The sequence below is a fragment of the Pieris napi genome, chromosome 7 (assembly GCF_905475465.1).
Source record: "Pieris napi chromosome 7, ilPieNapi1.2, whole genome shotgun sequence".
Lineage (NCBI taxonomy): Eukaryota > Metazoa > Arthropoda > Insecta > Lepidoptera > Pieridae > Pieris > Pieris napi.
The window spans coordinates 1,397,628-1,424,361 of record NC_062240.1 but is presented as its reverse complement, the minus strand read 5'-3'; the positions used below and the strand labels follow the sequence as shown (position 1 = coordinate 1,424,361).

At 33.8% G+C, this 26,734-nt stretch overlaps 3 protein-coding genes and 1 pseudogene across 5 annotated transcripts; 1 reads left to right on the top strand and 3 right to left on the bottom strand.

Moving 5' to 3' along the window:
- Nucleotides 1–1,689: 1,689 nt before the first annotated feature.
- LOC125050904 (DDB1- and CUL4-associated factor 8) lies at nt 1,690–26,271 on the bottom strand. 3 transcript variants are annotated; one of them, XR_007117221.1, is made up of 13 exons: nt 25,908–26,271; nt 25,482–25,836; nt 24,993–25,195; nt 24,275–24,448; nt 22,485–22,660; nt 21,786–21,964; nt 19,717–19,882; nt 15,523–15,656; nt 14,956–15,154; nt 14,080–14,199; nt 5,447–9,725; nt 3,838–4,030; nt 1,690–3,491 (listed from the first exon to the last, which is right to left on the bottom strand). XR_007117221.1 is itself a non-coding variant. In XM_047650979.1 (11 exons), exons 1-11 carry the CDS (start codon nt 26,023–26,025, stop codon nt 9,570–9,572), a joined length of 1,986 nt encoding a protein of 661 aa, XP_047506935.1. In that variant the 5' UTR covers nt 26,026–26,270; the 3' UTR covers nt 5,446–9,569. The 3 variants fall into 3 exon arrangements, 1 of the variants encoding a protein (XP_047506935.1); XR_007117220.1 differs by having other exon boundaries at nt 25,482–25,842; nt 25,908–26,270; XM_047650979.1 differs by lacking the exons at nt 1,690–3,491; nt 3,838–4,030 and having other exon boundaries at nt 5,446–9,725; nt 25,482–25,842; nt 25,908–26,270.
- LOC125051267 (acidic leucine-rich nuclear phosphoprotein 32 family member B-like) lies at nt 3,439–5,545 on the bottom strand. Its single transcript, XM_047651479.1, has 3 exons — nt 5,447–5,545; nt 3,838–4,030; nt 3,439–3,491 (listed from the first exon to the last, which is right to left on the bottom strand). The coding sequence occupies exons 1-3, from the start codon at nt 5,543–5,545 to the stop codon at nt 3,439–3,441; spliced, it is 345 nt and encodes a 114-aa protein (XP_047507435.1).
- LOC125050906 lies at nt 16,697–18,955 on the top strand (annotated as a pseudogene).
- On the bottom strand, nt 16,727–19,555 carry LOC125050905 (protein ANTAGONIST OF LIKE HETEROCHROMATIN PROTEIN 1-like). The gene is made up of 2 exons (XM_047650980.1): nt 18,971–19,555; nt 16,727–17,949 (listed from the first exon to the last, which is right to left on the bottom strand). The coding sequence occupies exons 1-2, from the start codon at nt 19,279–19,281 to the stop codon at nt 17,040–17,042; spliced, it is 1,221 nt and encodes a 406-aa protein (XP_047506936.1). The 5' UTR covers nt 19,282–19,555; the 3' UTR covers nt 16,727–17,039.
- Nucleotides 26,272–26,734: the final 463 nt, after the last annotated feature.

The window sequence follows — 26,734 nt, the reverse complement described above, 5'->3', positions numbered from 1 at the left end:
TACCTTTCTTTTTACAAATTAAACCGGAATATGGTCTTATTGAAACGTATAATAATATTTACCTTTTTAAATCACCGTATAATAACAAAACACAATTTTGTTTTCAAGTTCTCGGTCAATTGATTGGATGAGTTGCAACACTTTCACATTTTATTTTTGTTTCAAAAAACTAGACTATACTTTAATTAAATAGGTACTATTGGTAATATGATTATTATACTTAAATTTACGATATACGTTTAACCATAACACATGGATAGAACTACGATAACGACACGTGCAACAGAACAAATTATACGACACCGACTAAATTTTTTAATACATACTGAACTGATTACTGTCTACAATTTACAGAGCATACCTAAACAAAGCCGTCAAAGTGACATATCTTTGATGACAATTGACAATCTATTGAATGCGTTAATTTCACTTGAACAATATTTTTTAGTTAGATATTTTTCTATGACTCTTATATTTTCCTCAGAGTTCAGACCAATTACAATTATATTTAAATATATCATATGTATTAATTTTAAGAGAACTTTTAGAAGTCACAGTAAATCTTATCTACGTAATTATTATTAATACAATCTATCCAGCTAACTTGTACGTAAAGAGATAAAAAGAGTATTTCCATTATAATACGGCGCGTCTTTACAATATTAATAAGTTGTGATAAGAGGTAATAATGAAGTCTTGCAGAAACAATAACTTAGTAGGTATCTTAAGCTAGTAGATTTACGTTTAACATATTTATCATTAGGATTTATCTAACTACCGATAGATATGATATTGGTGAATCAGATACTTTTAATATTTCGTAAATGAATTAAGAGTATTTTAAATTACAACTCGAATTCAATTTAATATTTTTTGTATTGTGTACAAGTAAGTTTTAATATCAGTATAACCTTTACACATACTTTAAGCATGTAGGATTGGATTAATTGAATGATCACGTCGCCTTTAGAAAAATTGCAAAAATAAGGATATAAATTATTTTAAAAAATTGCCATTATATCGTTTATTTATCATCACAAATTTTTGAATTTACCGCCAAATCCAGGTCTCTGTCAGCTCATAACCATTTACCACAAGATGTCTCTGTACCTGCTTAAAAACATGTATTTTTAGCTCACGCTAGAGGGCACTCCCCACATGTCACAACAAAAAAACAGATGAAGTATGCAACATTTAATCGTAGCCTAGATCCTATCACCACACCATTATTATAGGAATATTGGTATTTGGTACTTAAACTTATTATGTACCAGCTATTGAATTAATCAATAAAATAACTCGCAAGCTGCAGGTCAAAGATCTTTGTTATACTTTCTTTCAAAATGCTTGTTATTAGTAATTATTTATATCACATAATTAATGACTACTGTGCGGTGTGCCCGTATATAGTGTAAGACTCTAAGAAAGGTATGTTTTCATTTTGTTATGAAGACCCGTGCGGAATGTCCATGTCGTATCTGCACGGAAACCTTTTTTAAGTAGAATGTAAGCTAAAAACTGAAACCATCCAAGATACGTACGTTTGTTTGCTAGCTATACCTAATACTGACAAGTCTCCATTTTGATAACAGCTTATCTTTGTAAGTATTATTAAAAATAGAATTTGGCAAGATTGAGGTTATATTGATACCGAGAGCACATGCTTAGGGACAAATAAATAAGCGTAGAAAACAAAATAACGTTTTACTTAAATCAGTTGTATTTACATTTCGTCCATTGTAGAAAATCAATGTGTTTAACATCACAAATAAATAAATCGTACTAAGGTATTCACATCAGCCGTACATCGTACACAATATGCGACAGCATAGTAATCTTACCATTTAAAAAAGGCGGGACGTCAGAATTAAGGATAAAAGTTCATTTAAAATTTGAATTTATTTCATTGTCCATAATTACTAAAGTATTATTACTATATTTAACGAGTGTATTAAATATCCGCCAATTTTATTATTTTAATGTCAGTGGAGAAATATTTGCTAAGCCGCTCGATCCACAACGCCGTCTACTGTATGCCAGGTGTTACGTAAAAAAAATATAACCATTTACGGCACGTTATTGTTTAATCGACCGGCATTCAGCAACGGGCGCGCGAATTACGAGAAAATAATATGCACAAGGATTCGACGTTAGACAAAGCCTCGTCATACATCGCTATGATAGGAGTGCAACGTATCGAGCAGCAATGGATATCGCTCGATGAGTGATTTTCATGGCGGCCGACGCGTTGCCGTCGCTCGGTAGGTGTCGGACGTCGGTCGCGACAGACGCCAGCGAAGAGGGCGCGGGGCGCGGGGACCCAAGCCCAGCGCGGCAAATCGAACGAGGCCACGCACTCCGCGGGAGGGGAGACGCTGACGCCACAAGCCGCGCATTCCCCTCTCCCCGGCTAGCACCCGGCGCGTCCCCTCATGAATTATTGTTACGAACCAACCTACATACTAATTTTTAACCTAGGAATCTCTTATTCCGTTCTTCGAAACGTTCAAATACCGAGCCGAAATTAAATCCTAATTATAATATGGACAAAATTACAGGCCGGTTTTAGGTATGAAGGCTCGCTATCGCAACGCGTTACGTACGCGGCGGCCGTCGCGCTCTCGTTATCAGTCGTTAGGGGAGCGAGCGGCGGGCGCGCGATGTGCACAAGATAATGGCAAAATTGTGATGTTTTTCTTGTGTTAATATAATAATACACAGGAAAAGTTAGTTGACTATAGCAATTCGAGACTTTACGAATCAAAATTAGAATCTTTGTAATTTTAAAGATTTTCGCAAAGTTTCGAATGAAACGATAGTAAGTTGTGGGGAAGTCTGGTTATTTTGTATAATAAAAGTGATTCGTATTGTGATATTTCACAATGATTTGCAATTCTTAAGCTCCACTTACGCTAAATATGTACACACAAACTCATCACCCGCAACGAAAGTATGAGGAGTTTTGTGACTTATTCTATAAATTATAACAATCTATTGTGGTTACAATTACTGTATGTGAAAATATATGGTCATTGGTCAGTACAGAAAAATATCACAACTTCACCATCAGGGCTCACAGGTTAACCTAAATACAGAATGGATTCACTTAGAAATTAATTTTACTTTCAAAACACATTTGTACATTTCATGACAAAATTCAACAGCATTCTACTAAGTCTTAAGAGATATTTGTTGCAACCAGTAACCGTACTTGAACTTGATAAAAAAATGAAAATCACTGGATTTAGACTTAATTACAATCTTGTCATTTAAACAGAGGTGCACCCGTTTTTAGGTGGGAGCGTAGGCCTCGGAAGTTCTCAACTGGGCTGGTGCCGCTGTCGCTTTCAGTTGGGGCGAACCGAGGCCGAAACCGGGCGTCACATGCACTCATAATTACTACACTGTGACATTGTCCATAGAAAGGCGTGAGCCCTATTACGCGTCATCTTCTTCTTCTTCATCTATTAACTCCTCCTCAACTTCTTCATCTGAAAAACAGCAACATTTTAAATATTTCAATTCCAAATAGTTAAATATAACAATACGATAATAAAACAAGTTCGTTGGTCGTTTACATAAATATTGGGACCCATCATGTGCAGGTAACATAAGAATCAAATGAGGGTTAAGTCTAGACGAATCAGGAACTTAGTAGGTTTCTAAGAGTTTTTAGCAATGAGCAATGAAAAAGGAAATACTTTTTAATATTAAAACATACCTATATACTTTTATCTTTCTACAGGTAGTTAGGTTAGGTAGATTATCAATGATTAAAATACTTGTGTTAGTAACTTTTTTAATGCAAATGTTCTGATGAGCCTATTTATAGAATACCTTCAATGTCGTCATCGTCTTCTTCAGCTAATTCTTCCTCATCTTCTTCACCTTCCTCCCCTTCCACTTCTTCATCATCATCTTCTCCTTCTTCACCCTCTCCCTCTACATCCTCTTCTTCACTGTGGGCTCCATCGTCACCACCGCCGCCGTTTTCCTCTTTTCGCGCCTTTTTCGCCTCCGTAACTTTTTCCTAAAGAACATAACATTCTAATAAGATAAATTAAATCTTTATTTTTAACAAATAATTTAAAAAAAATTATTTAATCAACGGATTTAAATTGGCTATCATCCAGTATTGATTAAAATGACTCCTGTTAACGTGCAAGATATGCTTCGCTGGTGACAAAAAGGTACGTAACAATAGTGCCGTGGGTAATAAGACGTGTGAGGAAAGGAAACAAGAAAATAAACGAGCTAAGTTTTCTTAACTTTAAAGAAAACGCGACCTTATGTACAAAGTAGAGAGCGGTTGGAAAGATAAAATTCATTTACCAATTCAAGCAAGAGTTGTTTAACATGGTGTATTGTAAATTACCAAGAGTTGGGCTCAGTTTTCATGTCAATAAAGTCTCATATTCGGTGGCAAAGAGAACGGGAGACGACCGGTCGGCCAAAGCATGAGCAGTGACGTAGAACGTTTACTAACCGCCAAAACGACAAGGTGTATTAGATTTAGTTTTTAAAGATGCACCTAGTTATTTTAAACAGACTACCTACGCTGCAACTGTTTGGTGCCGGAAATTATGAGACTATAACCTTTATTGATTAAATAAAAATTATGTCAGTTCATTAAACTAGACAACCTGCGCTTCATAGATTTAGTCCATCGCAAAACAAAGGAAGTGTGAATGCAAATAAGCCGGGTCATTGACTACATACTTAACTTAAAATTTGACTAAGTCCTAGTTACATACATAGAATTTAATCGTGTCGGCTCGATTAACGAAACTAATGAATAACCTAAATAAGTTCAATAAAAATAACATGGCCTGTCATAAAATGCACATTTTACTAGTTTTATCTATGGCAGACCACATTCTACAATGACATTCACGCGCTGCGGCCGCCATGTTTCTATAAACTATACAGATAGCGTCACGCTATTGGGTAGGTATCAAGATGCAAATGAAAATGATTCAAAAATAACAACGTTGTCTCTAAAATCGATAGTCATGTAGACAATTTATTTCAAAACTTCTCAGAGACTATACGAGGACATGAGAGTACGTAGGTACGTTCTCGCGCCATGTTTTTTCTACCAAGGTCATAGCTGCCTGTCGAAAATGAGTAAACAAACCTAAAAACAACTAAAACTGAACGTTTTCAATTTATTTACGAAGATAATTATATCATTTTCCATAATAAAATAGGTTCAGTGACTCATCGATTACCTCATGGTGCTAACACGCTTGTTGTATTATACTCAGTATAAGCCGGTACTACTTCATGTCATTTGAGCGGCAAAACGTGACTACTTGCTAATACCACGTAAAATGCATAAAAAGACTCCATAAGATAGGGAACATACCAAAGATAACCTAATTTTCAACATTCAATAAAATGGCGAGTTTCTAAAATGAATACAATATCTGACATGTGCACTCACCTCTGCTGCCCTTTTGGCTCCCTTTAGATCACTTTTCGCGTCTCCCGATTCGCCAACCTTGTCTACGGCCACTTCACTGTTTTTATCATTGGAGCTCATGGTTGTTCTGATTTTTATATTAATTACTAAAATTAAAACAAGTTAAGTATATAGTGGTTCGAAACCGACGCGCGACTGACTGATCAAGTGAACGAGCGGCGGAGACGAGACGAGTTTGAAATCGAAGATGGCGCGGGCTTCTACACGCCTCGCATTTGATTGGTCGAGAACTGCGACCATTGGAAAATTGAAAGCAGCATGTGGACAATTATGAAAATAAAAACTCTGCTAAAGTCATACTAACCATTACAATTTAATGATGAAAACTAAAATAAATAATGTTTCAATTACGCTGAACTTAGTGGAATTGTCGTCAATGTTATCATTTTATGTAAATCGAAGGGATTTTACAAAAAAATCTTTTTTAGTTCCTAATTTGGTCACTACGTGTCGCTAATTGTCATGTCATTCATAAATCACGAAAATAGCGGGAAATGTTTGTACTTTGAAGTTTGATGCAATTATGTTTTTTATGCGCATTTAATATCATATACGTACCAACCTTAAAATAGTATCTATGGTTGTAAAATATATAAAAATTTTATTCTTCTATTTAGTATATATACTTACTAAGTGGATTCAATTTGATAGCATCAATGGTTATGAGTATAATATATAATGTTCAGTAAGTATAAATGGGTGAAATCAATGAGTGTGAGAGGTACCTATTTAATACCATTAGATTTTAATTATTTAAATAAATGTAAGAAACTTCGGCGTATAGTCATTGAAGTAGGCGAGCTGTTTATTTTATTTACAGTTGACAGGGATTGGAAGAAGTCAACGTAATATTATTATTAGAATTAAAAGAGTTTAACCACCAAATTCGGACATTAAACACTACAAGCCATACCAAAAATAATGGTGACTGGCGTCTACCTAGAGTACTGACGAGTCCTCCAATAGAAATAAACTAGGTAAGAAGTTATCTTCTTTTGATAGGGACAGTAGAAATTTTTTCGACAGTAGAGTTATGGCGAAAAAGGCATATTTTTTTTTTTAGTTCTATTTTGAACTTTTTACACTTAGCTGCATAAACCTTTGACCTTCCCTTGAAGCTATTTTATTATTTTATATATCTATTTAGATCTAAATATTATCACGTTACGTGGTCAAATTTTGCATAGGTTAGAGAAAGTACTTACCTACTTTTAGTAGAAAAATAAAAAAGTAATTTAAAAAATCGACGTGAAATACCTGACAACTGAACGGGAATTAACTAAGTATATAATTTATTATTTACCTAGGTAAGTACCTATATATTTTATGCCTTTCGTGCGTACATGCGTATGGGATAACCATATCGCTAAAAGTTCTTAAAAGATTTTGATAAGACTTTACTTGTTTCCTAATTTGAAATATACCTAATTCAATTGAAAAAGGTTAACTCAATATGTCTTAGTTTCCGGGAAATTTTTACCAAACATACATGCACTCACACATTCAAAAAAATTAGCACACATGTTTGGAAGCCTGAATAGATTACTGAACTCAAATATTATCAAATTCCATCAATATCAAATACATATACAGGTCGAACTGATAATATCTTTTATTAAATCGGTTAAAGATTACACACCTACTTGTTGTCATGTCAGTGAGCAAGTTATTAGTCTTAGAATTTACACATAAAACGGTGAAGTCGATAGGGAATTGTTCCAACTTATTTGAACTTGAAAAATATTAAATATTTTTGTATAAAACCTTACTTAATTTTTGTAGAAATTGTAGAATTAAATATAAATTTAATTAAAATTGTGTGATCTTAAGTCTTTATAGAATAATAAGTGATACTCGCGTAAATGAATGGCAATCGATAGTTGAAAAAAACCTGATTGGTTTAATTTTTAAAAACACCACGATGTTCTTTACTTTTGTAATAACATTTCTATATAAATTACTGGTAAAATCATAAAGCATTGTATTCTAGGATCTTAATTCTGATTTTTACCTGAGCCTTAAGTTTGGTGTCTATTGTCCAAATAACTTCAAAGTCATTAGGACCGATTTTGACAATTGACTAATGCATTTGGTAACAAATAAAACCGTTATTTTCCCGAAATAAATAGTCTAATCTCACCCATGTCAATCATAAATGTAATTGCATTTAAACACATATTTAAATGCAAATCAATTAATTATTGCAGTAAAATAATTGACTATTCTTTAGCCTACAATACACCACAATTCTTGCATTTGACAAGACACCTTCATATAATTATTTATTAAACCAAAGATGAAAATGTACAAAATCATTACTTAACCTCAGCGACCAAATATTCCATTAAAAGAAAACTAACGTTTTGTTCCATAATAATTTGCTATTTAACCATTATCTACAATTGAGTATCAGCTATTTAATATAAGCACATAAGTTTCATTGCGACTACGTATAAACTATCACCATAAGCGGGAAAATATTATGCTTAAGATGAAACGTACATGTACTCGAAGACCAGTACTAGTAGAGATTTCCAACGTGATCATCAGGATTCCAATCCAATTAAGTCTTACAATTCATAAGTCGCCGCCGTGTATTCGAATGCGTATTTTGATGCATTTTGGAGTTGGTTATATTTTTTTATTATTGTTATAGTTTGCGTTCCTTTACAACGTACGGACCGTTACGAGATATAACCATATCTAAGAAGGCCATTTTAATATGTATCAAATAAATGTGAAAACAGCTACAAATTTGGTTCACACTTTATTATAACTAAGCACAAAGAGAGCAAATAACTTTTTGAATTAGGATATATTTTTTCCGAAAACACTTTTATATGCCATTGTGTTACACTACACATGATGATAAAGTAAAAAAAAGAAAACAAATAAAAGCCGATTACAATTACAAAAACTGTTTACAACAAACAAAATCAACTTTGCTCAATATTAAAATTCCACTGAATAGACAAATAAGGCAAGCGTGTAGCTTTTATATTAAGTATGTTCTTAATTATACTAAATGGATGGCAAACATTTTGTTCACACAAGTAGGAAATAATCTTATTTATCTCTTCCGTGGTTATAAATATAAGGTTTAAATACAATTTCTAGCACTAGTAACTATTTCAAAAATTATACTAATTTTATTACAACAATTTATTTACATTCATTACAATTGGTATGTTAGGGTTCATTTACTGTTATGTATATATACAAAAGTTTAGGTGATTAAGAAACTACATAGATAAATGGCTGTTGGTCTTGCTCTATAAAAACTCCTTTTGAACAGACTTTTGGTTGTTAAAATTGAGTTTTCATTAATAGCTTTATATAATTTTGTTTAACAACTGCGTAAGATATATGGAGAATCTTACCTCTAGTTACACAAGAGTCGATTTGTAATTCAAATTTCGTGCCGACACTATGTCAAATTTAGATATAAATTTTATATGCTATATTAATGAATTCCTGGCAGTAGAGGAATAAGAAAATCCAATATTATTACATAATGATAAAACAAATATTTTTTTAGATTTTGCTAAATTCTTACACAAACCTATAAAAATGTGGACTAAATGTTGCCAAGTTTTAATATTCATCACAAACACTAAAACTTTTTAGTCAACGTTTTATAAGGCCCCACAAACTAATTGTAATTTTTTACAATAAAATTGCATTTTTACACATTTTAACCATAATATACATTGTTATATTACATGTTACTAATGAGAATATATGTAAACGTGCCACAAACATTTGACACCTGATAAGCGCGTGTACATTTAAATCGAAGATTGTTTTCCTTATACGTTCCTTATTATTCGTAAAATAAACAAATTCCTTTAAAATATTGTCTAACATATGACACAGAATTTGGTAATACATAGATATAAATATTGCCATGTTAAATAAAGCCTTTATTTTAGAATAGCAATGTTATAAAATCTAAATAAAACAGATATTCATAAAATTTGAAAGTTATAAATACAAAAAATATTAGTGTGAAAATCAAATACCTTTCTGAAACTTATGCTATATACAAAACATGTAATTAGTTCAGATGAGAAATCCTAGAATGCTAGAATGTGGTGCATGCATTCCCATCGAAGTCTATATTAGTCCCGTAGGCCGGAGAGTCTTCGTCGGTTAATGTCTCACGCCAGGCGCTATAAAGAGTTGGTAAAAAATCCGTGAACATTTGACTAGGCCGGGTCACGCTGTTCTCTCGAACGACCTATGAACAAAAATACCTTTCATATAACAAATAATGTTCTTTTTTCCACTATATTTTGGTTAAATTAAGAAGGGAAACATATTTTTTTCTTACATACGAAAAACAACAATAATTATATTTTTTCGCTATTTTAGGGAAGTTTTGAAGCACTACCTAACTCCTGATTTACGAAAAACCGCGATTTGAGGTCGCTCCAGTATTGAACCTTTTTTATCATGTTTTCAGTTACTTCGTTACAGTCCGACAATAGTCTTGATATTTAATAAAAAAATATATAAAATTCTGGTGAATAAATGAAATGGTGTAGCAAATAAGAATTATATATGCAGCCTCAGTCTTTCCACGCAAACTGTATATTATTACAATTACTATTGTTTTTTTTATACAGAACTAGACAGACTTTTGGCCACAATCCCACCACGTATCGTAACCCACGATCAAATTGATCACGCGTTTCAATTGAATAAATGAATTTTGATTTTGATAAGAAAATCAAAAATCCCCTCTCCCCCTATAGTGAAATGAAATGAAATAGTTTATTCTTGCAAGTAGGACTATATAAATCACTTTTACAATGTCATCCTAAACTAGATGAAGTCGACATTTCCTAACTGACTGCCCTGAGAAGAAATGTCGAAACAAACTCGGGGGTCTTAGTCTCTTTTATAGTCCAGATAATACAATAATAAATTAATAAATTGGTGTAAACAAATGCAGAGTATTTACTGGACTGGTCTTTGGAAGAAAGAACCAGATCGATCTGAGCAAGCCTGTGCCAGCAGACGGCTAGCATGCCCCGAATAGCTCATGCAGCTCAACCATTTTTAAGGGAGCTGCACAACCCGGTACACAACAATACCGCCAGTGGCACCATAAAAATATGTGGGGCAACAACTCACTCAGATCGCCAGCCCAAAATAACTATAGACTAAAATGTATCAAATTATAAATCAAGCAAAAGAGTTTATGATATACCCGCATAATGTTTACACTTACAATGGATACAAAATGTATTTTTAAGGTGTACCTTAAAGCAAGGAAAAAATAATGAAATTGAAAAATATAATCGAAATATAATCATTATTCACTTGGCATGTCAAAGTGTAAAATATTGTATGCAAAAGCACAAAACATGTCAGTATTGTAGAAAAAGAAAAAATGAATATGCACTAAGCACAAACATGTCAATAGAATAAAATAAAATGCATATGCAAAAGCACAAGACATGTCAGATTGTAAATATATACAACATGCAAAAAAAAAAAAAAAAAAAGAAGTGAAAGACAGCTTACAAAAACACAAGCGATAGCTGTATAAGCGAGCAGCTCAATCCCAGGCGTTTCTATCATTTAAATAATCGGATATCCTGTAATATCCTTTAGTTAATAATTTTGATTTAATAAAAAATTTAAATTTCTTAAGGGGAAGTTTACGAACATCCATAGGAAGTTTATTGTAAAAGCGTATACATTGACCCATGAACGAGTTGCTTATTCTATGAAGGCGAGTAGCATTAACTGTTAAATTATTTTTGTTCCTAGTATTTCGGGAGTGAAGATCAGACAATTTGACAAAATCCGGTTCGTTTTTGTAAACATAAAGTAAATTTTCAAAAATATATTGTGAAGTTACAGTCAGAATGTTTATCTCTTTGAATTTCTCTCGGAGAGAAACTCTAGGACCTAACTTATATATAGCGCGGACAGCCCTTTTTTGTAATAAGAAGATTGTATTAATATCCGCACAGTTTCCCCAAAGGAGAATGCCGTACGTCATCAAGCTATGAAAATAACTGAAATAAACAATTCTGGCAGTATCCACATCAGTAATTTGTCTAATTTTCCTTACAGCATAAGCAGCTGAACTGAGCCTTCCAGACAATTTGTTAATGTGTGGGCCCCACTGTAGTTTGGCGTCAACAGTAATGCCAATAAAAACAGTTGACTCAACAGGGTCCAACTCTACTCCATTCAGTTGTACATTGGTGCTTAACTGCCTCACATTAGGCGTAGAAAATTTTATTAATTTAGTTTTACTTGAGTTCAAAAGCAGATTATTAACATTAAACCAATGGACAACCTTAGATAGTGCCAAATTAACTTGGTCAAAATTTTCAAGTTGACGCTTAACTTTAAAAACAAGCGAAGTGTCATCCGCAAATAATAGGATTTTGTGATCATCCCTTACACAAAAAGGTAAATCATTGATATAGATAAGGAATAAGAAAGGACCTAGAATTGAACCCTGCGGAACACCCATAGTTACCACAGATCCTTTTGATTTTTTGCCATTAATATCTACACTTTGTATTCTATTGTCTAAATATGAACTGAGAAGTCTAAGAGCCTTATTTCTAATGCCATAGTGGTGTAGTTGATAAGTGTGTCATGGCAAACACAGTCAAAAGCTTTGGACAAGTCACAGAATATGCCTAAAGCATCCTGTGAATTCTCCCAAGCCTCGAATACATTTTTGAGTAGTTCCACACCTGCATCAGCAGTAGACCGACCCTTAGTAAATCCAAATTGTTTGGAGTGAAAAAGATTCTGTCTGTTAAAATGCTTTAGCATTTGCTTTAAAATTATTTTCTCAAAAATTTTGCTCAGTGTAGGCAAAATTGAGATAGGGCGAAAATTCGTAGGATCGGTTGTACTACCAGATTTGAAGAGTGGAATCACCTTGCTTAACTTCATTAAGTCCGGAAACACACCAGATGCGACACAAGAGTTGAACACAATTGCCAGAAATGGGGAAATACATTCAATTATTGAGGATATTATTTGAACTGACAACCCCCAAAGATCGGTGGACTTTTTTACTTCCAAATCTTTAAATGCATCTAGAATGTCCTTAGCACTAACAACTGTAAATTCAAAACTTGTCCCACATTCTGCGACACAGTCTTTAAGTATGTTGTATGCGGAGCCGGAAGATGACAACAAAGTTTGAGTTGTTAATACAGGAATATTAGTGAAAAAAGATTCAAACTCGGTTGCCACCTCCAAATCCGCCCTAACATCTATATCATTAATTTTAAGATGAAAATCATTATTCTTGACTGTGGTTCTTCCTATTTTAGAATTAATAATATTCCAAGTAGTTTTAATTTTGTTTGCAGAAGATCGTATTTTGTTTTTAATGTGTAAAGATTTTGCGGCAGCACAGGCTCTCTTAAAAGTCTTAGAGTAATTTTTAACATACTCCCTAAACCTTTCACTATGATCATGGTTCCTTTCATTATATAATTCAAATAATCTTATTCTGCTTTTAAAAATACCTGGTGTTGCCCAGTCACTAAACAAAACTCGATCACTAACAGAAACTGATCTAGATGTAAAAACCTTGTTAAACTGAGAATTAATCATGTTAAATAATGAAGAGTAAGCTTGGTCAGGGTTATTGTGATAAGGCAAACCAGGCAGTTTTTCATTTAAATTATTTTTAAAAAGTTCTAAACGATAACTGGTTACTGGAACAAAATTAACATTTTTTCGATTTGCTTTAACAATGTCTTTAGTAAATGAAACCAACTGGCCACAGTGATCTGAATCTAACAGATTAATAATTGAGTAGAAAGTTGGCTTCACATTTGTAAAAACATTGTCAATACAAGTGGCACTGGTGGCAGTTATTCTAGTTGGCTCAAGGAAAAATGTGCTTACATTATAGTGCTTACGTAACATATACGCCATTAGTGATGAAGGCAAAAATGGGCCAATAATTATTTAATACGTTAAGAAAACACGATATTCGACATTTAATGGGCGTGGGTTTATTTATTTTTAACAGTCAAAAAATAAAATAATTATTAAATCGTCGATCACTTGCAATAAGGTAAAGTTTGGGGGGTGCCATAGATACCGCTATATTTTGGTTAATATAGTGCCGACTTAACTGGACTTAACCAAGGTCAAATAGAAGGTGAGGAGGCCTGGAGTGCAATAGTCACCTTCTGTGAGCATGTAATGCTGCAGAAGGAGGCAGCTGAGCGATTGAGGGAGAGGTCTGGGGATGACCGTAGACTGACCGGTAGTTCAAGACTGGGGGCTCGACCTCGAGTGGCCCGGAACCGCAGGTCTTGAATGAGCCCTCTATGTCGGATATAAGCCCGGGTCCCTTGGGTAGAATGCCTAGCGAACCCCGAGGGCCCATATTAAGGGCGTGTGAAGGGCTGATGCGTTTTTAGTGGGTGGGGTCTCGCTACCCCTTTGAATAGCAGAGGGATTTGAGTGTAGACCCAGCCCCACAGACCCCACGTCAAGCTCGACATCCTTGATGCGGGCCTGCGTAAGCGCATTTTCACCTCATATAAAAAAAAGGGTGAAATAAAAGAAAAAAGGTTGAGGATCCATACCTTCTCCATTCCTTTGAAATCAGGATCTGACTGTCGACACGGCATCCATATCTTGACATCCTTGTCTAACCCGCTTGAAGCAATTATCGGGAAGCGGGGATGGGGCTCTATACAATTTACCTGAAATTTATACAAATAGATTTTAGTCGGCAAGACTCTGTATAGCGGTACGTTACACAAAATGACTCCTGCGCATCAAAGGCCTCTTGCCAAATTGCATGTGGGAATCATATTAACGCCAAAGGTGATTTTTTTAAGGTTCTTCAAAAATACGAATTTTTGTCTTCTGTTCATAACTCTAATTCACAAGAATATGGACAAAGCTGTTTGGTAATATGGTGATCGAATACGTCATGCGATACGTACACGTATTAAATACGAATCATTTACTATACTTTGCAAGAATTTTGAAACGTGGTTACACTACACACTAGATTATTCTACGAAGGTAATGCACAAATGAGTAATATTGCTTTAATAATAGGCCACATTCTTAAAAACAAATTTTTGCTATGTGTTGTTGTATGGTGTCAAACTGTGCTTACTCAGTGTAACGAAGACATGGGCATTTTGATATAAGTTACTTAGAATATAGATATAATCTAGACTTTTAAGAAAGCAACCGTGAGCTGTCACACTTTGTAATTTAAAAATTTCATAGAACTTTGTTTTTTTAGACCTCCAGCGGCGAATTAATGTTTTATTTCATTAAGTTAACAACAAGATAAGATTTGGAAGTTTTTTGAAATCGGGTCATTATATGCAATAAACATGTTTAGTTGAGCAAAGAGTGATATAATTAAAAAAAATATCAATCCTACTGTCTGTATATGCTAATCTCCAAAACTACTGAATTGATTTTCGCTGAACACTTACCACACCACTATTGTCCCCATCCATCCATTGAACGATAGCCTCCGACTGTTTCTCCCAAATGTAAATGTGGGCACAATCAGACCCCGACACAATGTACTGACTCTGGGGCCCAAAGAAGGCCACGCCCTTGAATGTCGCACTATTCCGGTGCCCGCTGTATTTGTGTGTGTATGTCTGTTTGTCGATGTCCGTTGCGTCCCTGGAAATCGTTTGCTCACGTTCAAGTACAATATTTGAGTATGGTCAGAAAAAAAATATTTTCTATTTTTTTTCCTCAGAAATATAAAACGGCCGATATAATTGTTTTGCACATGATGTTGTCAGATAACTTTTATACGGTTATTGTCTATTAAAATGTTGCCATATTAACGCTCTCTATTGCCACATATTTGGTATTTGCATTAATCTGACTTATTACAGAAATTACAAACTGTCTCTACCCTCAATTATTTAACTAAACCAAATTTATCGTAACAAAAATATTACCGACTTGACAAAATTATCGAAAATACTATTAAAAATGATTTTTATTAACTTCAAAACCTCTAATTTAAAGAGAAAACTTACTTATCATAAACATCAAGTTTCGTATCAAACAAGTAGATATCTTCGTCGTTATACGATCCTAGTATTTCTGACCCATCGTGGTTGTACACGGCGCACGTCAGATGCATCATTGACTTGTGAACCGATCCCGACTTCTGAAATTATCAACGCATCAATTATGTACTCAAAGACGACTTTTACCTGTAATTGCAGCAATAATTTATATTTGTTTAAAATAATTTTAATTGTATATCTTTTGTTCTGTAAGGATAGTGAATGTAATTATTTTTATTGTGTTGTAATAATTGAAAAATATATATATATTTTGGTAGAATTTTTCAGTTTATTATATACTGTCGGCTCTCGATAATTGGAAACTCAAGGGACCAGAGATAAATTTCAAGTTACCAAACGTTCAAAATAACAAGTGTTTAATCAAATTATAATTTTTGAAGTGAAACTTCTTTAGGAGCAAGAGGGTAAATTTTTACGCAACGTCACGCAGATGTGCAGCGTTTTTGTCGAAATGGGGAGAGTGTTTGAGAGTGAGAAGGGCAAATTACCTTATAGAAATTATATTTTTAAAATTAAAATTACGTAAAGAGAATTTATGAAATATTAGTATTTTATATTTTATGCAAAATAATTTATTGAAATCTCAAATGATTTTAATATCGAAGATATAAATTTAAAAAATTAAATTTATTATTTGTATTAATTTTCGATATAATATTTTAATGACAATTACATTCATTACATTTCTTCCTTATTCCCTCCCTCTAAGGGTCCGTTCACACAGACCGGCTCGGAGAGGAGAGCAGATTTTTATCACGTTGGAAACAGTGTTTTGAGTGATTGTAGTAAAGTTTATTTTTGCATTTGCACCTTTTTTGTCATTAAAAATGCCTGAACGCGCTTCGTGTGAAGTAATAAAAGGAGCCGACCGGCTCCGCTTGCGTGCTCTTTCTCGCTCGCGCAGCCGATCGGCTCTGATTGCGTGCTCTTTCTCGCTTGCGCAGCCTGTCGGCTCCGATTGCGTGCTCTTTCTCGCTCGCGCAGCCGATGGGCTCCGATTGCGTGCTCTTTCTCTATCGCGTAGCCGATCGGCTCCGATTGCGTGCCCGCTGCGGCCGCGCCGACCGCCATTTTGATAGCAACATTTGAACGTAATAGTTGTGCGTACTTGTACGAAAAGATGAATGATGAAAAATTAATAATACTCGTGTCAAAATATGAGTGTTTATTTGACATAACCAAGCCATCATATAGCGATCGGATAATGAAAGACAATGCATGGGAGGAAATTAGCAAATGTCTCGGAATAAGTGGTAAGTAAGGTTTTCATTGTTTTACACCTACCCCCAGATACTCAAACGAATTTTAAAGCAAGGGCTTCTTAAACTCGTGCTGCGACGTGTTAGATTCAAAGTCAAAATAGGAATAACATGAGTTTAAATGCGCCCTTACTTTAAAAACTCGTTTGAGTATCTGATCGTTAGAATATACTTATGTAGTAGACAATTTTTATTAAATATAACTTAAGAAACTCGCGTAGCCACTTGATCTTGCCAATCTAAAGCACCACTTGATGAAAAATAATCCTTAAATTTATTCCTTGTGGTTAGAACTGCGTCGCTATTAGAACTGTTTTCATTATTATTGTCTGTTATTGCTGTTAATAAATTTATATTGCTGTGAAATTCATTCTCTTGTCCTGGCGTCCGATTTTCTATTAAAAAATTATGTAAACATGTAGTTGCTAATATAATTAAATCACAGTACTTCGGCTGAATTTTCATTCGTTTTTGATAAATTTCAAATCTTTGAGTTAGCATTCCAAATGCACATTCTACGACTTTTCTTGCCCTGCTTAAACGCAGATTAAATACTTTTTTTGATAATTCTGTTCTTGCTTGTTCTCTTGGATACGGCCGCAATATATTATTGCTCAAAGGAAATGCCTCGTCTCCTATAAAAACATGTGGTAAGCTTTCAGTGGTACTAGGTAGAGGTTTATTTGGGGGCAGCTTTAACTTATTGGTGTTGAGTTTTTTCCAAAATTTTGAATTCTGTAAAATTCCGCCGTCGCTATTTTTACCATATGATCCGACATCAACAATTAAAAAACTGTATTTCGCGTCGACCACAGCTAGTAACACTGTACTGAAAAAGTTTTTATAATTATAGTATAAGCTTCCACTATTATCTGGTGCCTGTATATTGACATGCTTTCCGTCTATAGCGCCCAAACAGTTAGGAAAATTCCAAATATTAAAGAAATCACGTGAAACCTTTTCCCACATTTCTTCATCTGGCATCTGCATAACTATGGGCATCAAAACATCACAAATTACTCTGATTGTCTCATGAATAATTGAATGAACTGTAGAAATTCCCATTCGAAAATTAAATGACAAGTTTTTGAAACTGCAACCAGTGATGAGGAATCTGTAAAAATAAAACAAACACACAAAATAGAAATATAAGACTGCCGTACCAAAACGAACTATAAAATAAAAAAGAGTTATGTTATTAATTTTTCATTTCTGTTCTTTCCAGTGACGCAGTGCCAGGATCGTTGGAAGAAACTGCGAGATAACTTCAGAAAAGCCTATTATAACCGAAAAGGCAAGAGTGGCGATGGTGCAACTACGTCCAAATTGATAAAATTTGAAAAAGAACTTTCTTTTATAATACCATTTTTTCGCAATCGAAACCAAATATCTAATGTAACATTATCATCGGATGATTCAGAGCCTGGCACACCAATACCACCACCATCGACATCATCTAAACGTTCTGACCATTCTGAAGTTGAATCGCTTGCAAGTACTTCTGGCTCGAAAAAGAGACCACGCTTAAGCAAAGATGTTGCTACGGTTTTCGAAGAGTATCTTGAAAAAAAAGAAATACTACACCCCGTGACAAGGCATTACGTAATTTTTTTTTGTCTATGTCAGATACAGTGGAAACATTCCCAAAAGAAGTCCAAGCACGAATTAAAAGGCGCGTGTTTAACATTGTTAATGAAGCTGAATTAAGTCTGTATGAAAATAGTACAGATTTGAATTATTCTTTGTCTATAAATTCACCGCCATCGACTAATCAATCTACTTACCTAGTGTCAAACGAAACCTATATTCCTCAAAACTATCCAGATCAGACTACTTACGGGTACAATACCAGCACACAAAATACAAAATAATAAACAATCAAAAACAATAATAATTATAATAATAATAATTAAACACACACAAATCTGTACTATTTAATTACATTTCATTAACGTAAATAATGCTTAATAAATGGAGGGCTGTGATTTTGTGATCTATTTAGATGTTTGTGTTATTTAACATGATTAGTATAAGTAATTTACATTTCATTAACGTAAACAATGCTTAATAAATGGAGGGCTGTGATTTTGTGATCTAAATAACATGATTAGTATAAATAATTGTTTTTTATTTACCTTAAAGTTACCGTTAACCTTTCTTCGGCTGTAATGGTGCAACGATAATTTGTAGTCTTTTTTGTTATATGTACTCTTAACAAATCTGTCAATTTCAAAAATTGCCAATATTCCATACGATAATACTCATAAAATTTTAGGCTATCTCTCTTCAATTCCTCGAAAATGGTGTGAAACTCCCCATGGATTAGTCTGTTTTTCCAAATATGTTTTACCCATATTTGTTTCCGCTTGCGCTTACGTTTCCTATGTTCTATTTCAAGTAATCTTGCTAACAAATATATTTCTTCGTCGGAGCTATCTAAATCCATGTTTCGAAAAGCACACGTTAACACACCGAAAACAAAACTTAGACTGCGCGGAATACTGGCACTGCCTTTGTAGTGTATCCACCCGACTCCGAGCGCATCCGACCGGCTCCGAGCACATCCAACCGCACCCGCTTTCAGATCTCTTCCAGCCGGTCGATGTGAAATAGTTGGCGGCTCCGCTCCGGCCAATTCCAAGCGTATACGACCCGGTCTGTGTGAAAAGAAAAAAGCAGGCCGATGCTCTCCGAGCCGGTCTGTGTGAACGGACCCTACGTCTGTTGTATTTATATGAACAAGAGTTAAAAAATAGTTTACCAAAGAAGTTTCACTTCTGACATGTGTACTTTGTACGCACGCACTATTTTATATTATTATTATGTATTAACAATTAAATACAATAGTGAAATTATTCACAATTTTTTTTTCGAATCTCACCGGAGTGAAGTTTGCCGTGTAAAAGTTCAATGGTTTATCCGTTTTCCTCGTATCATACACACGTAGGTACATATCGCGGCCGGCTACCAAAAGCTGTTCCGGTTTCAGCGGATGTCCCGCCACACTATATAAGGGAATAGGTGTCGTTTCGCGTACTTGGAATAGTCTGAAATAATTAATGATAAAAAAATATTTAAATTCATTTTAATAATTGACACAAAAAAATTATCAATATATAATCCGGTCAAATTAGACTAAAAAATTGGGGTAAGGTTACAATAATTCGCACTTGGCTGAATATTGGTAGGATTGCTCAATACACTATTATAAAGGAAATGTGAAAAGTCCTCATCGATCCGGCACGTGCAAAAAAAATTACTCCGGTTCAAAGATCACAAAAATGGGTTTTTCGCGATTTTCAGCAAAATGGTAAGTTTTATCATAAAATTAGTTTAGACAAAATTGTAGATCAGATATAAAATCTATAAAAAATGTCTAAATACTTTTTTTCCTAAGAGCCACCGTTTTTGAGATATCACGATTCAAAAAGTTAAAAGAGTTGTAATCGTCATATTATGTATAATATAAGTACACCACGTATATACATCACTGAAGCCGTAATACAAGCAAAAATATCGTTCTATCGGTCAGTGTGACTTACACATATAAAATATGAAAATTTCGGATAAAAAAAAACCCAGTCCTTTATTTTCTACGCCAGTGTAACCTTCAGCAACATCGATCTGGAGTGAAAACACGTGTTTATTGTAACCTATTTTTTCTAACCTATTTCGTGCTGTTGGAAAAGACTGGGGTTGGAAGTTGGTCGACAATTCATTAGAGCCAGTTCAGACTTTACTTCCACCTGCACCAGAAAAACTACTAAACACCATTTTTTGCAACTGTAAAAAGGGATGTAGTGCTAAATGTGGTTGCAAAAAAAGTTGGACTGTTTTGTTCTGTAGCATGTACTAACTGTCAAGGCCGGTCATGCTCCAATGTTGAATTGCCAACAATTGAAGATTCATTTGATGTTGACGAAGAGACATGCGATGTGTCATTATTGGGACAATTTATTAACACCCAGAATGAAGAAGATAAAGAAGAAGAAGGAGAAGGAAGAGAAGAAGAACAAGAACAAGAGAAAGCAGAAGTTAATGATGATTTAGATTCAGACGGATAAATTTTCTTATTTTTTGTAATTTACACCCCTTTCATCATTTTCAACCCTTGTCAATATCTACAGTTATTCAATAGTTTCAAATTAAACAGAATCATAAAAGATCAGTGGAATAGGCCTACCGGGGAAACCACATTAAAAAAAAAGCGCTAAGTACACTACCTCAAAGGTGGCGTGGAAACGTGTGCATATTATGACGATTACAACCCTTTCAACTTTTTGAATCGTTATATCTCAAAAACGGTGGCTCTTAGGAAAAAAGTATTTGGACATTTTTTATAGATAGTTATCTGATCTACAATTTTTGTCTAACTAATTTTATGATAAAACTTACCATTTTGCTGAAAATCGCGAAAAACCCATTTTTGTGATCTTTGAACCGGAGTAATTTTTTTGCACGTGCCGGATCGATGAGGACTTTTCACATTTCCTTTATAATAGTGTATTGAGCAAACCTACCAATATTCAACCAAGTGCGAATTACTGTAACCTTGGATGTCTAAATTGACCGGACTATATAATAAAAATTAATCGTCGCTAAGCTCAAAACTCGAAAACGGTTGGTCCAATTAATTCAAGTATTTTTTATTTTATTTGAGCACTCTGCGGAAGGTTTTTATACAGAGAAACATTGGGAAAATAAAAAAAATATTATAAAAATATTAAATATTCAGATGAAACATGTTATGTATTAGAATTATAAATTCTTTGTGTCTTGTTGTCGACATTTGTGAAAATTAAAATTAAATAAAAATAATTTGTGATATTTAGCATTAAATGCTATTTTAGCAATGGATCTTTCAATGGTTTTATCAAATAAAACCCAAATAATCCCGGACTGAAATATCAAACTAAATATATTTACGGTTTTATTCAGCCATCGACTTACTTGGAACCATGTTCCTCTCTGACGTCACACCGCATCACGACCGCGTCTTCTCCGGCAGAGATGACCAAATGTGGTTCGTGAGCTGAAACGTGCACTTTATGCGCGGCCCGAGCGTGGTTCGCGAGCTTACGACGCGACGCGCCGCTCATTCCGCTGGCCGGACATTGGATTAATCGGACCTAGTGCAATTACAATTCATTTTTATAAATACACCTTAAATAAGTATAGTCTGGAATTAATGACATTTCTAATTAATTTCTGTCGCTTGTGAGCAGCTAAGGGTGAACAACGCTCGAACCCAATAATCAATCCACAATCTCAGATTGTTTTCAATCTGAGATCAGAGCGCAACAGTTGATCGATCTCCTATCTGCATCCCAATAACCAAACCCTAAAAAGACAATCCATTTTTGGCGACGGATAAAATGCTCTTTGTCATTCCAATTTACCGAGTTTTCACTCATATTAGAGTGAAGAGTTAACACTAAGTATGACTCCGGCTAAGTCCTATCTCTAAATCTGAGGGTAAGAGCCGTTTTATGCAGTACAAACCTAAACATTAATTTATTTAATAACAATATACAATGCAAGTCATTATAATCATTGAAATATATCAAGCCAATAATAATATTGGCCTACAAGCAAATTAGACTCTATTATCACCCTTTAAATTCTTATAAATTGTAATATACAACTTACCTGTCCATCCCTCGCACAAGTGACGATATTGAGTTGCGTCTGTGCATTCAAATACAGGAATTTGCTTTGAAACACATTTGATTTGTGTCCTGTTTTCACCGTTTGTATTGGAATATTTCTTGCCCAGTCCCAAACAATTACATTGGTATCATCCGAACCAGAGGCCAATAAATGACCTGTAAAAAAAATCATTTTAAGAAATACGAATATTCATAATTTGCATTGACTTAATTGCACAATAACAAGGGTTTTATTGAAGTGGTTGTTAACTTCCAAACAATTTTAATATCCAAAAATATAGTGCCAAATACCAATTGGCTAAATGCTGTTAATATCGCAACATTTCAATAGACTTTAATTACTACTAGGGTTGCTTGTCTACTGAATAAGCATTATGCTAAAATTATTGTCCCATGGGATTTTCTAAAAAAAAAGAAGTATGACAAGGCGGGGTGGGGTATGGGCTACAGACCGAAAATAAATACTGAAAATAATACAATTCGATTGTATGTAATATAATGTAATTGTATTAAATTATTAGGTGTCAACTTCATGTGGTTATCCAAGACAATATAAAGTATCATCTAATACCAATGTATTGAAATGTGGAAACCAGAAATTCCCTTTTAAAAACTAAATTAGCTTAATTGCAGTCCTTTAACTAAAGTACTCTCAGATTCGCAGATGACATAGCTGTTTTTAGTGAAACTGCATCAGCGCTGGAAAAAATGCTGCAAATCCTGGATGTGGAAAGTAAAAAAGTAGGTCTGAGTATGAACCCCAACAAAACTAAAATCATGTCAAATAGCCTGCACAAACCTATAAAAGTAAATGACAAAATAATAGAGTATGTAGAGTCATATATCTATCTAGGGAAGCAGGTATCGTTTGACACCACCAACAATGACAAGGAAATTTGCAGGAGAATAAACATTACCTGGAACAGGTACTGGTCACATAAGGAGATTCTGAAAGGAAATTACAGTTCAGAATACAAAAAGATTGTAATGGACACTTGCCTACTACCATGCCTAACATATGCATGCCAAACATGGGTATTTGATAACAAAACCAAAAGTAAAGTAAGGTCATGTCAGAGAGCAATGGAGCGCAGTATGCTAAAATTAAAAAGGATACACAAAATCAGACACGAAACAATAAGAGAAAGAACCAGAATTACAGATGCCTTAAAGCATGCACTGAAGCTAAAATGGAAATGGGCAGGACATATATCTCGCTTGAAAGATGATAGATGGACACTTACAGCTACTAAATGGCTAGGTCCAAGGGGAAAAAGGAGAGTTGGCAGACCTCAGAAACGCTGGGTCGATGACATTGTCCATGTTGCCGGAAAAGAATGGATGATCAGGGGTCAGGACAGAGAGGACTGGAAGCGGCTAGAGGAGGCCTATACCCAAGATAGGGATCCATACCTAGGAAAATAAAATATGGTACTAATAATACTAACATTTATTTCAATATTAAATTACTAAATAATATTACATATACTGTATTACTAACCACATTAACACAAAATTTTTAGTTTAGTTGTATTAGCATGTAATGTAAATGGTATGGAACGAAATAAAGGCTTTATTATTATTATTATAACTAAAGTACTCTTTAAAAAATATACTGTTTTTATAATTATTAAATAAATATAAAATTAAAAAAAAAAATTGTGTGAATAATTGTAGTTATAGATGGCATATTAACTTCCCGACTTTTTCATTTATTTAGTAAAGTATTGTCAGGCTATAAAAGTTAAGAGTTTAATTATAGGTACTTACCCTCTGGATGAAAATTAATGGAATTAACACAGCCTCGATGTTTCATTAGTGAGTCAAATTTTGCCATTCTGTACACTGCATGTAATGAGCCATAGAACTTTTTCTCAAACATTACATCTTCTTTAATAGCTTTTCCCAATGGAAATGTCAGCCCCATTTCACGATTAATAACTTCTGCAAATCATTCATATCTTATCATCAAATTATATACATACATTATCAAAGAAACAGTCATAAATTCACATTCATTTTTTTCTCCCAAAGAGAATAAGAAATTAGACATGATTTAGCCAAGAAACAAAATGTTTGCCCTATACCACAACTTATTTTCATATATTGACAAATTTAGTAAGACAAAGAAAAAAACCAATGAAAATGAAATGAAAAAAAAAGGAAGGCAATAGCTTAGATAAAAATATAAATGTTTATATTTTTGTTATGTGGTTAAAATGTTTATATAAACAAAATATTATTTTATTAAAAGAATTAAATAGTCATTGTTGAGGATCATGGAGTTGATACATAGTTTTTTGACCACAACTAGTATTATTAGTCTGGCTGCTTGGCTTGTATGAAAAACTACTGTTACTAAACTTTCAGCAACAAAAATAAATATTATTACACTTCTCTGTTTCTAGGTATTGTTTCATGAAAATTGTGCAATTTCATGAAACAATGACATCACTACTAAAACAAACATACGTAACTATTTTATTACCTCTTAGAATAACGTAATTATGTTTAGGCTTTGTTTTAAGAAGTACAGGTGGAGTTGCTGTGTCTTGTTTATTTCGAGATGAAGTCTGTTCATTTTCAAGAAATACAGTATCTTCGCTATCTCCATCTTCTTCTAATTCTAAGTCAAGAGTATGATCTTCACTGTAATCATTATTACTGCTTTCTGATGAATCACTTGAACTACTGTAATAGTATTTCAAATGGTTTTAAATAATGGAAGGAAAAAATTTAACATTAAATTACATATTTTGTGAAATTTAATGTTCCTGTTCCTTCCTTATAAGTTATAATTAAACATAATAAAAATATTTTTACACACAAAACCAGCACATGAAATATTTAGTAAAAGACAATCTCCACCAAACATGGAGACATTTATAGAATGGATATTAATATATTTTATATCAAATCCAGTCATGCTTAATTGCCAAAATAATTAACATTCAAAAGGTACATAATGAACACTTACATGCTGGGAGATGAATTTATTGAAGAACCTGGTGCACTTTCATAGTAAGTATTAAACAGCTGAATGTTGTCTGATCTTTCATCATTTGACAAGTCATCAGAATCCCTTGAAGAGTTTTCATCAGAATCACGGTCAGGTGTCTTACGCTTTCTATATATTCTGCAGTGTCTTGGGCGTCGCAAATCCAGCAAAATAGCTCGCACGTTGCTGCTGGATGGCGCTGCATTAACTACTTCATTGGTTGGCTCCATATTAGACGAAACTGCACGCTCTTCGCTATTTACTTCACTAGGACTTTCAGATTTATCAGCAGAAACACCGCTGTCTACATTCTCGTCTTGAATATCTTTGCTACCTGATGCTAATAAAATAAAGTCATTGAAATCTTACAACATGTTTTATGGAATAAAAACAGCGACTACTTACCCCCTTCGTTAAGACTGTCTTGTGAACTCCCATCATTTAATTTTAATTTCTTGCCTCCTAATTTAGGGCTCATCGGAGAATCTTTCATTTCATCATCGCTTGGTAAATTATCATCCATTTCTACTAATTATTGACCTTACGACGCAATCTTATATTAAAAGAAAAGATTACAATTTGATTAAATATATCATAACTACTGAACGCATACTATCAATATATACAAACTTATACTTATTCACTGTTTAAAACTAGACCAAAATCTTAAATAACAAATTAAATTTACAACAAACTACAAGAGTCAAGAAGTTACTTTTATTTTTGTCTAATTTTTTAGAAAAATTTTATAATTCGAACTAGAGCTGTCATAAGTGCACAGATTCGCAGTCACTAAAACTAAAACAGATTGTGTAAGGCTAAGGTACGAACATAGTGTGCGTTTTCCAATTACAGCACTAGAGCGCATTTTGCGGCATAATGCTCTACGTTGAATGTTCCAACTACAGCAACGCTTCGCACAATTGAGCACTCCCAAAACGAATGCTCTCGCGTGCTTCTCGTAATAAATACCAACACCGTGACAGAAAATTTACCAGTGTTTTTCATTAAGTTGGCGTTTATCGAAATTTTCGTTAGTAAATATTATTTATTGTTAAAATTTGTTTCGTCGTAAATTTTGAAAATAATTAAAGTTATTTCAAACTGCTAAAAAAATAAATATAAGTATGGATGAAGGTATAAATAGTTACTTTTTTTTATATTTCACATTTAAAATATGATTACAATTTTATTTTAAGATTCGGATCTGTAAACAAATTTATTTTACAGGA

Coding starts and splice junctions, on each gene's coding strand:
- LOC125051267 (XM_047651479.1), bottom strand. CDS start 5,545: ATGAGCTCCAATGATAAAAACAGTGAAGTGGCCGTAGACAAGGTTGGC. Junction 4,031..5,446: donor GAGCCAAAAGGGCAGCAGAG/GTGAGTGCACAT, acceptor TATGTTCTTTAG/GAAAAAGTTACGGAGGCGAA. Junction 3,492..3,837: donor AGACGATGACGACATTGAAG/GTATTCTATAAA, acceptor GCTGTTTTTCAG/ATGAAGAAGTTGAGGAGGAG.
- LOC125050905 (XM_047650980.1), bottom strand. CDS start 19,281: ATGGATTTAGATAGCTCCGACGAAGAAATATATTTGTTAGCAAGATTA. Junction 17,950..18,970: donor AGGTTAACGGTAACTTTAAG/GTAAATAAAAAA, acceptor TTATTTTTACAG/ATTCCTCATCACTGGTTGCA.
- LOC125050904 (XM_047650979.1), bottom strand. CDS start 26,025: ATGGATGATAATTTACCAAGCGATGATGAAATGAAAGATTCTCCGATG. Junction 25,843..25,907: donor AGACAGTCTTAACGAAGGGG/GTAAGTAGTCGC, acceptor TTATTTTATTAG/CATCAGGTAGCAAAGATATT. Junction 22,661..24,274: donor CATTAATTTTCATCCAGAGG/GTAAGTACCTAT, acceptor TTTTTTTTACAG/GTCATTTATTGGCCTCTGGT.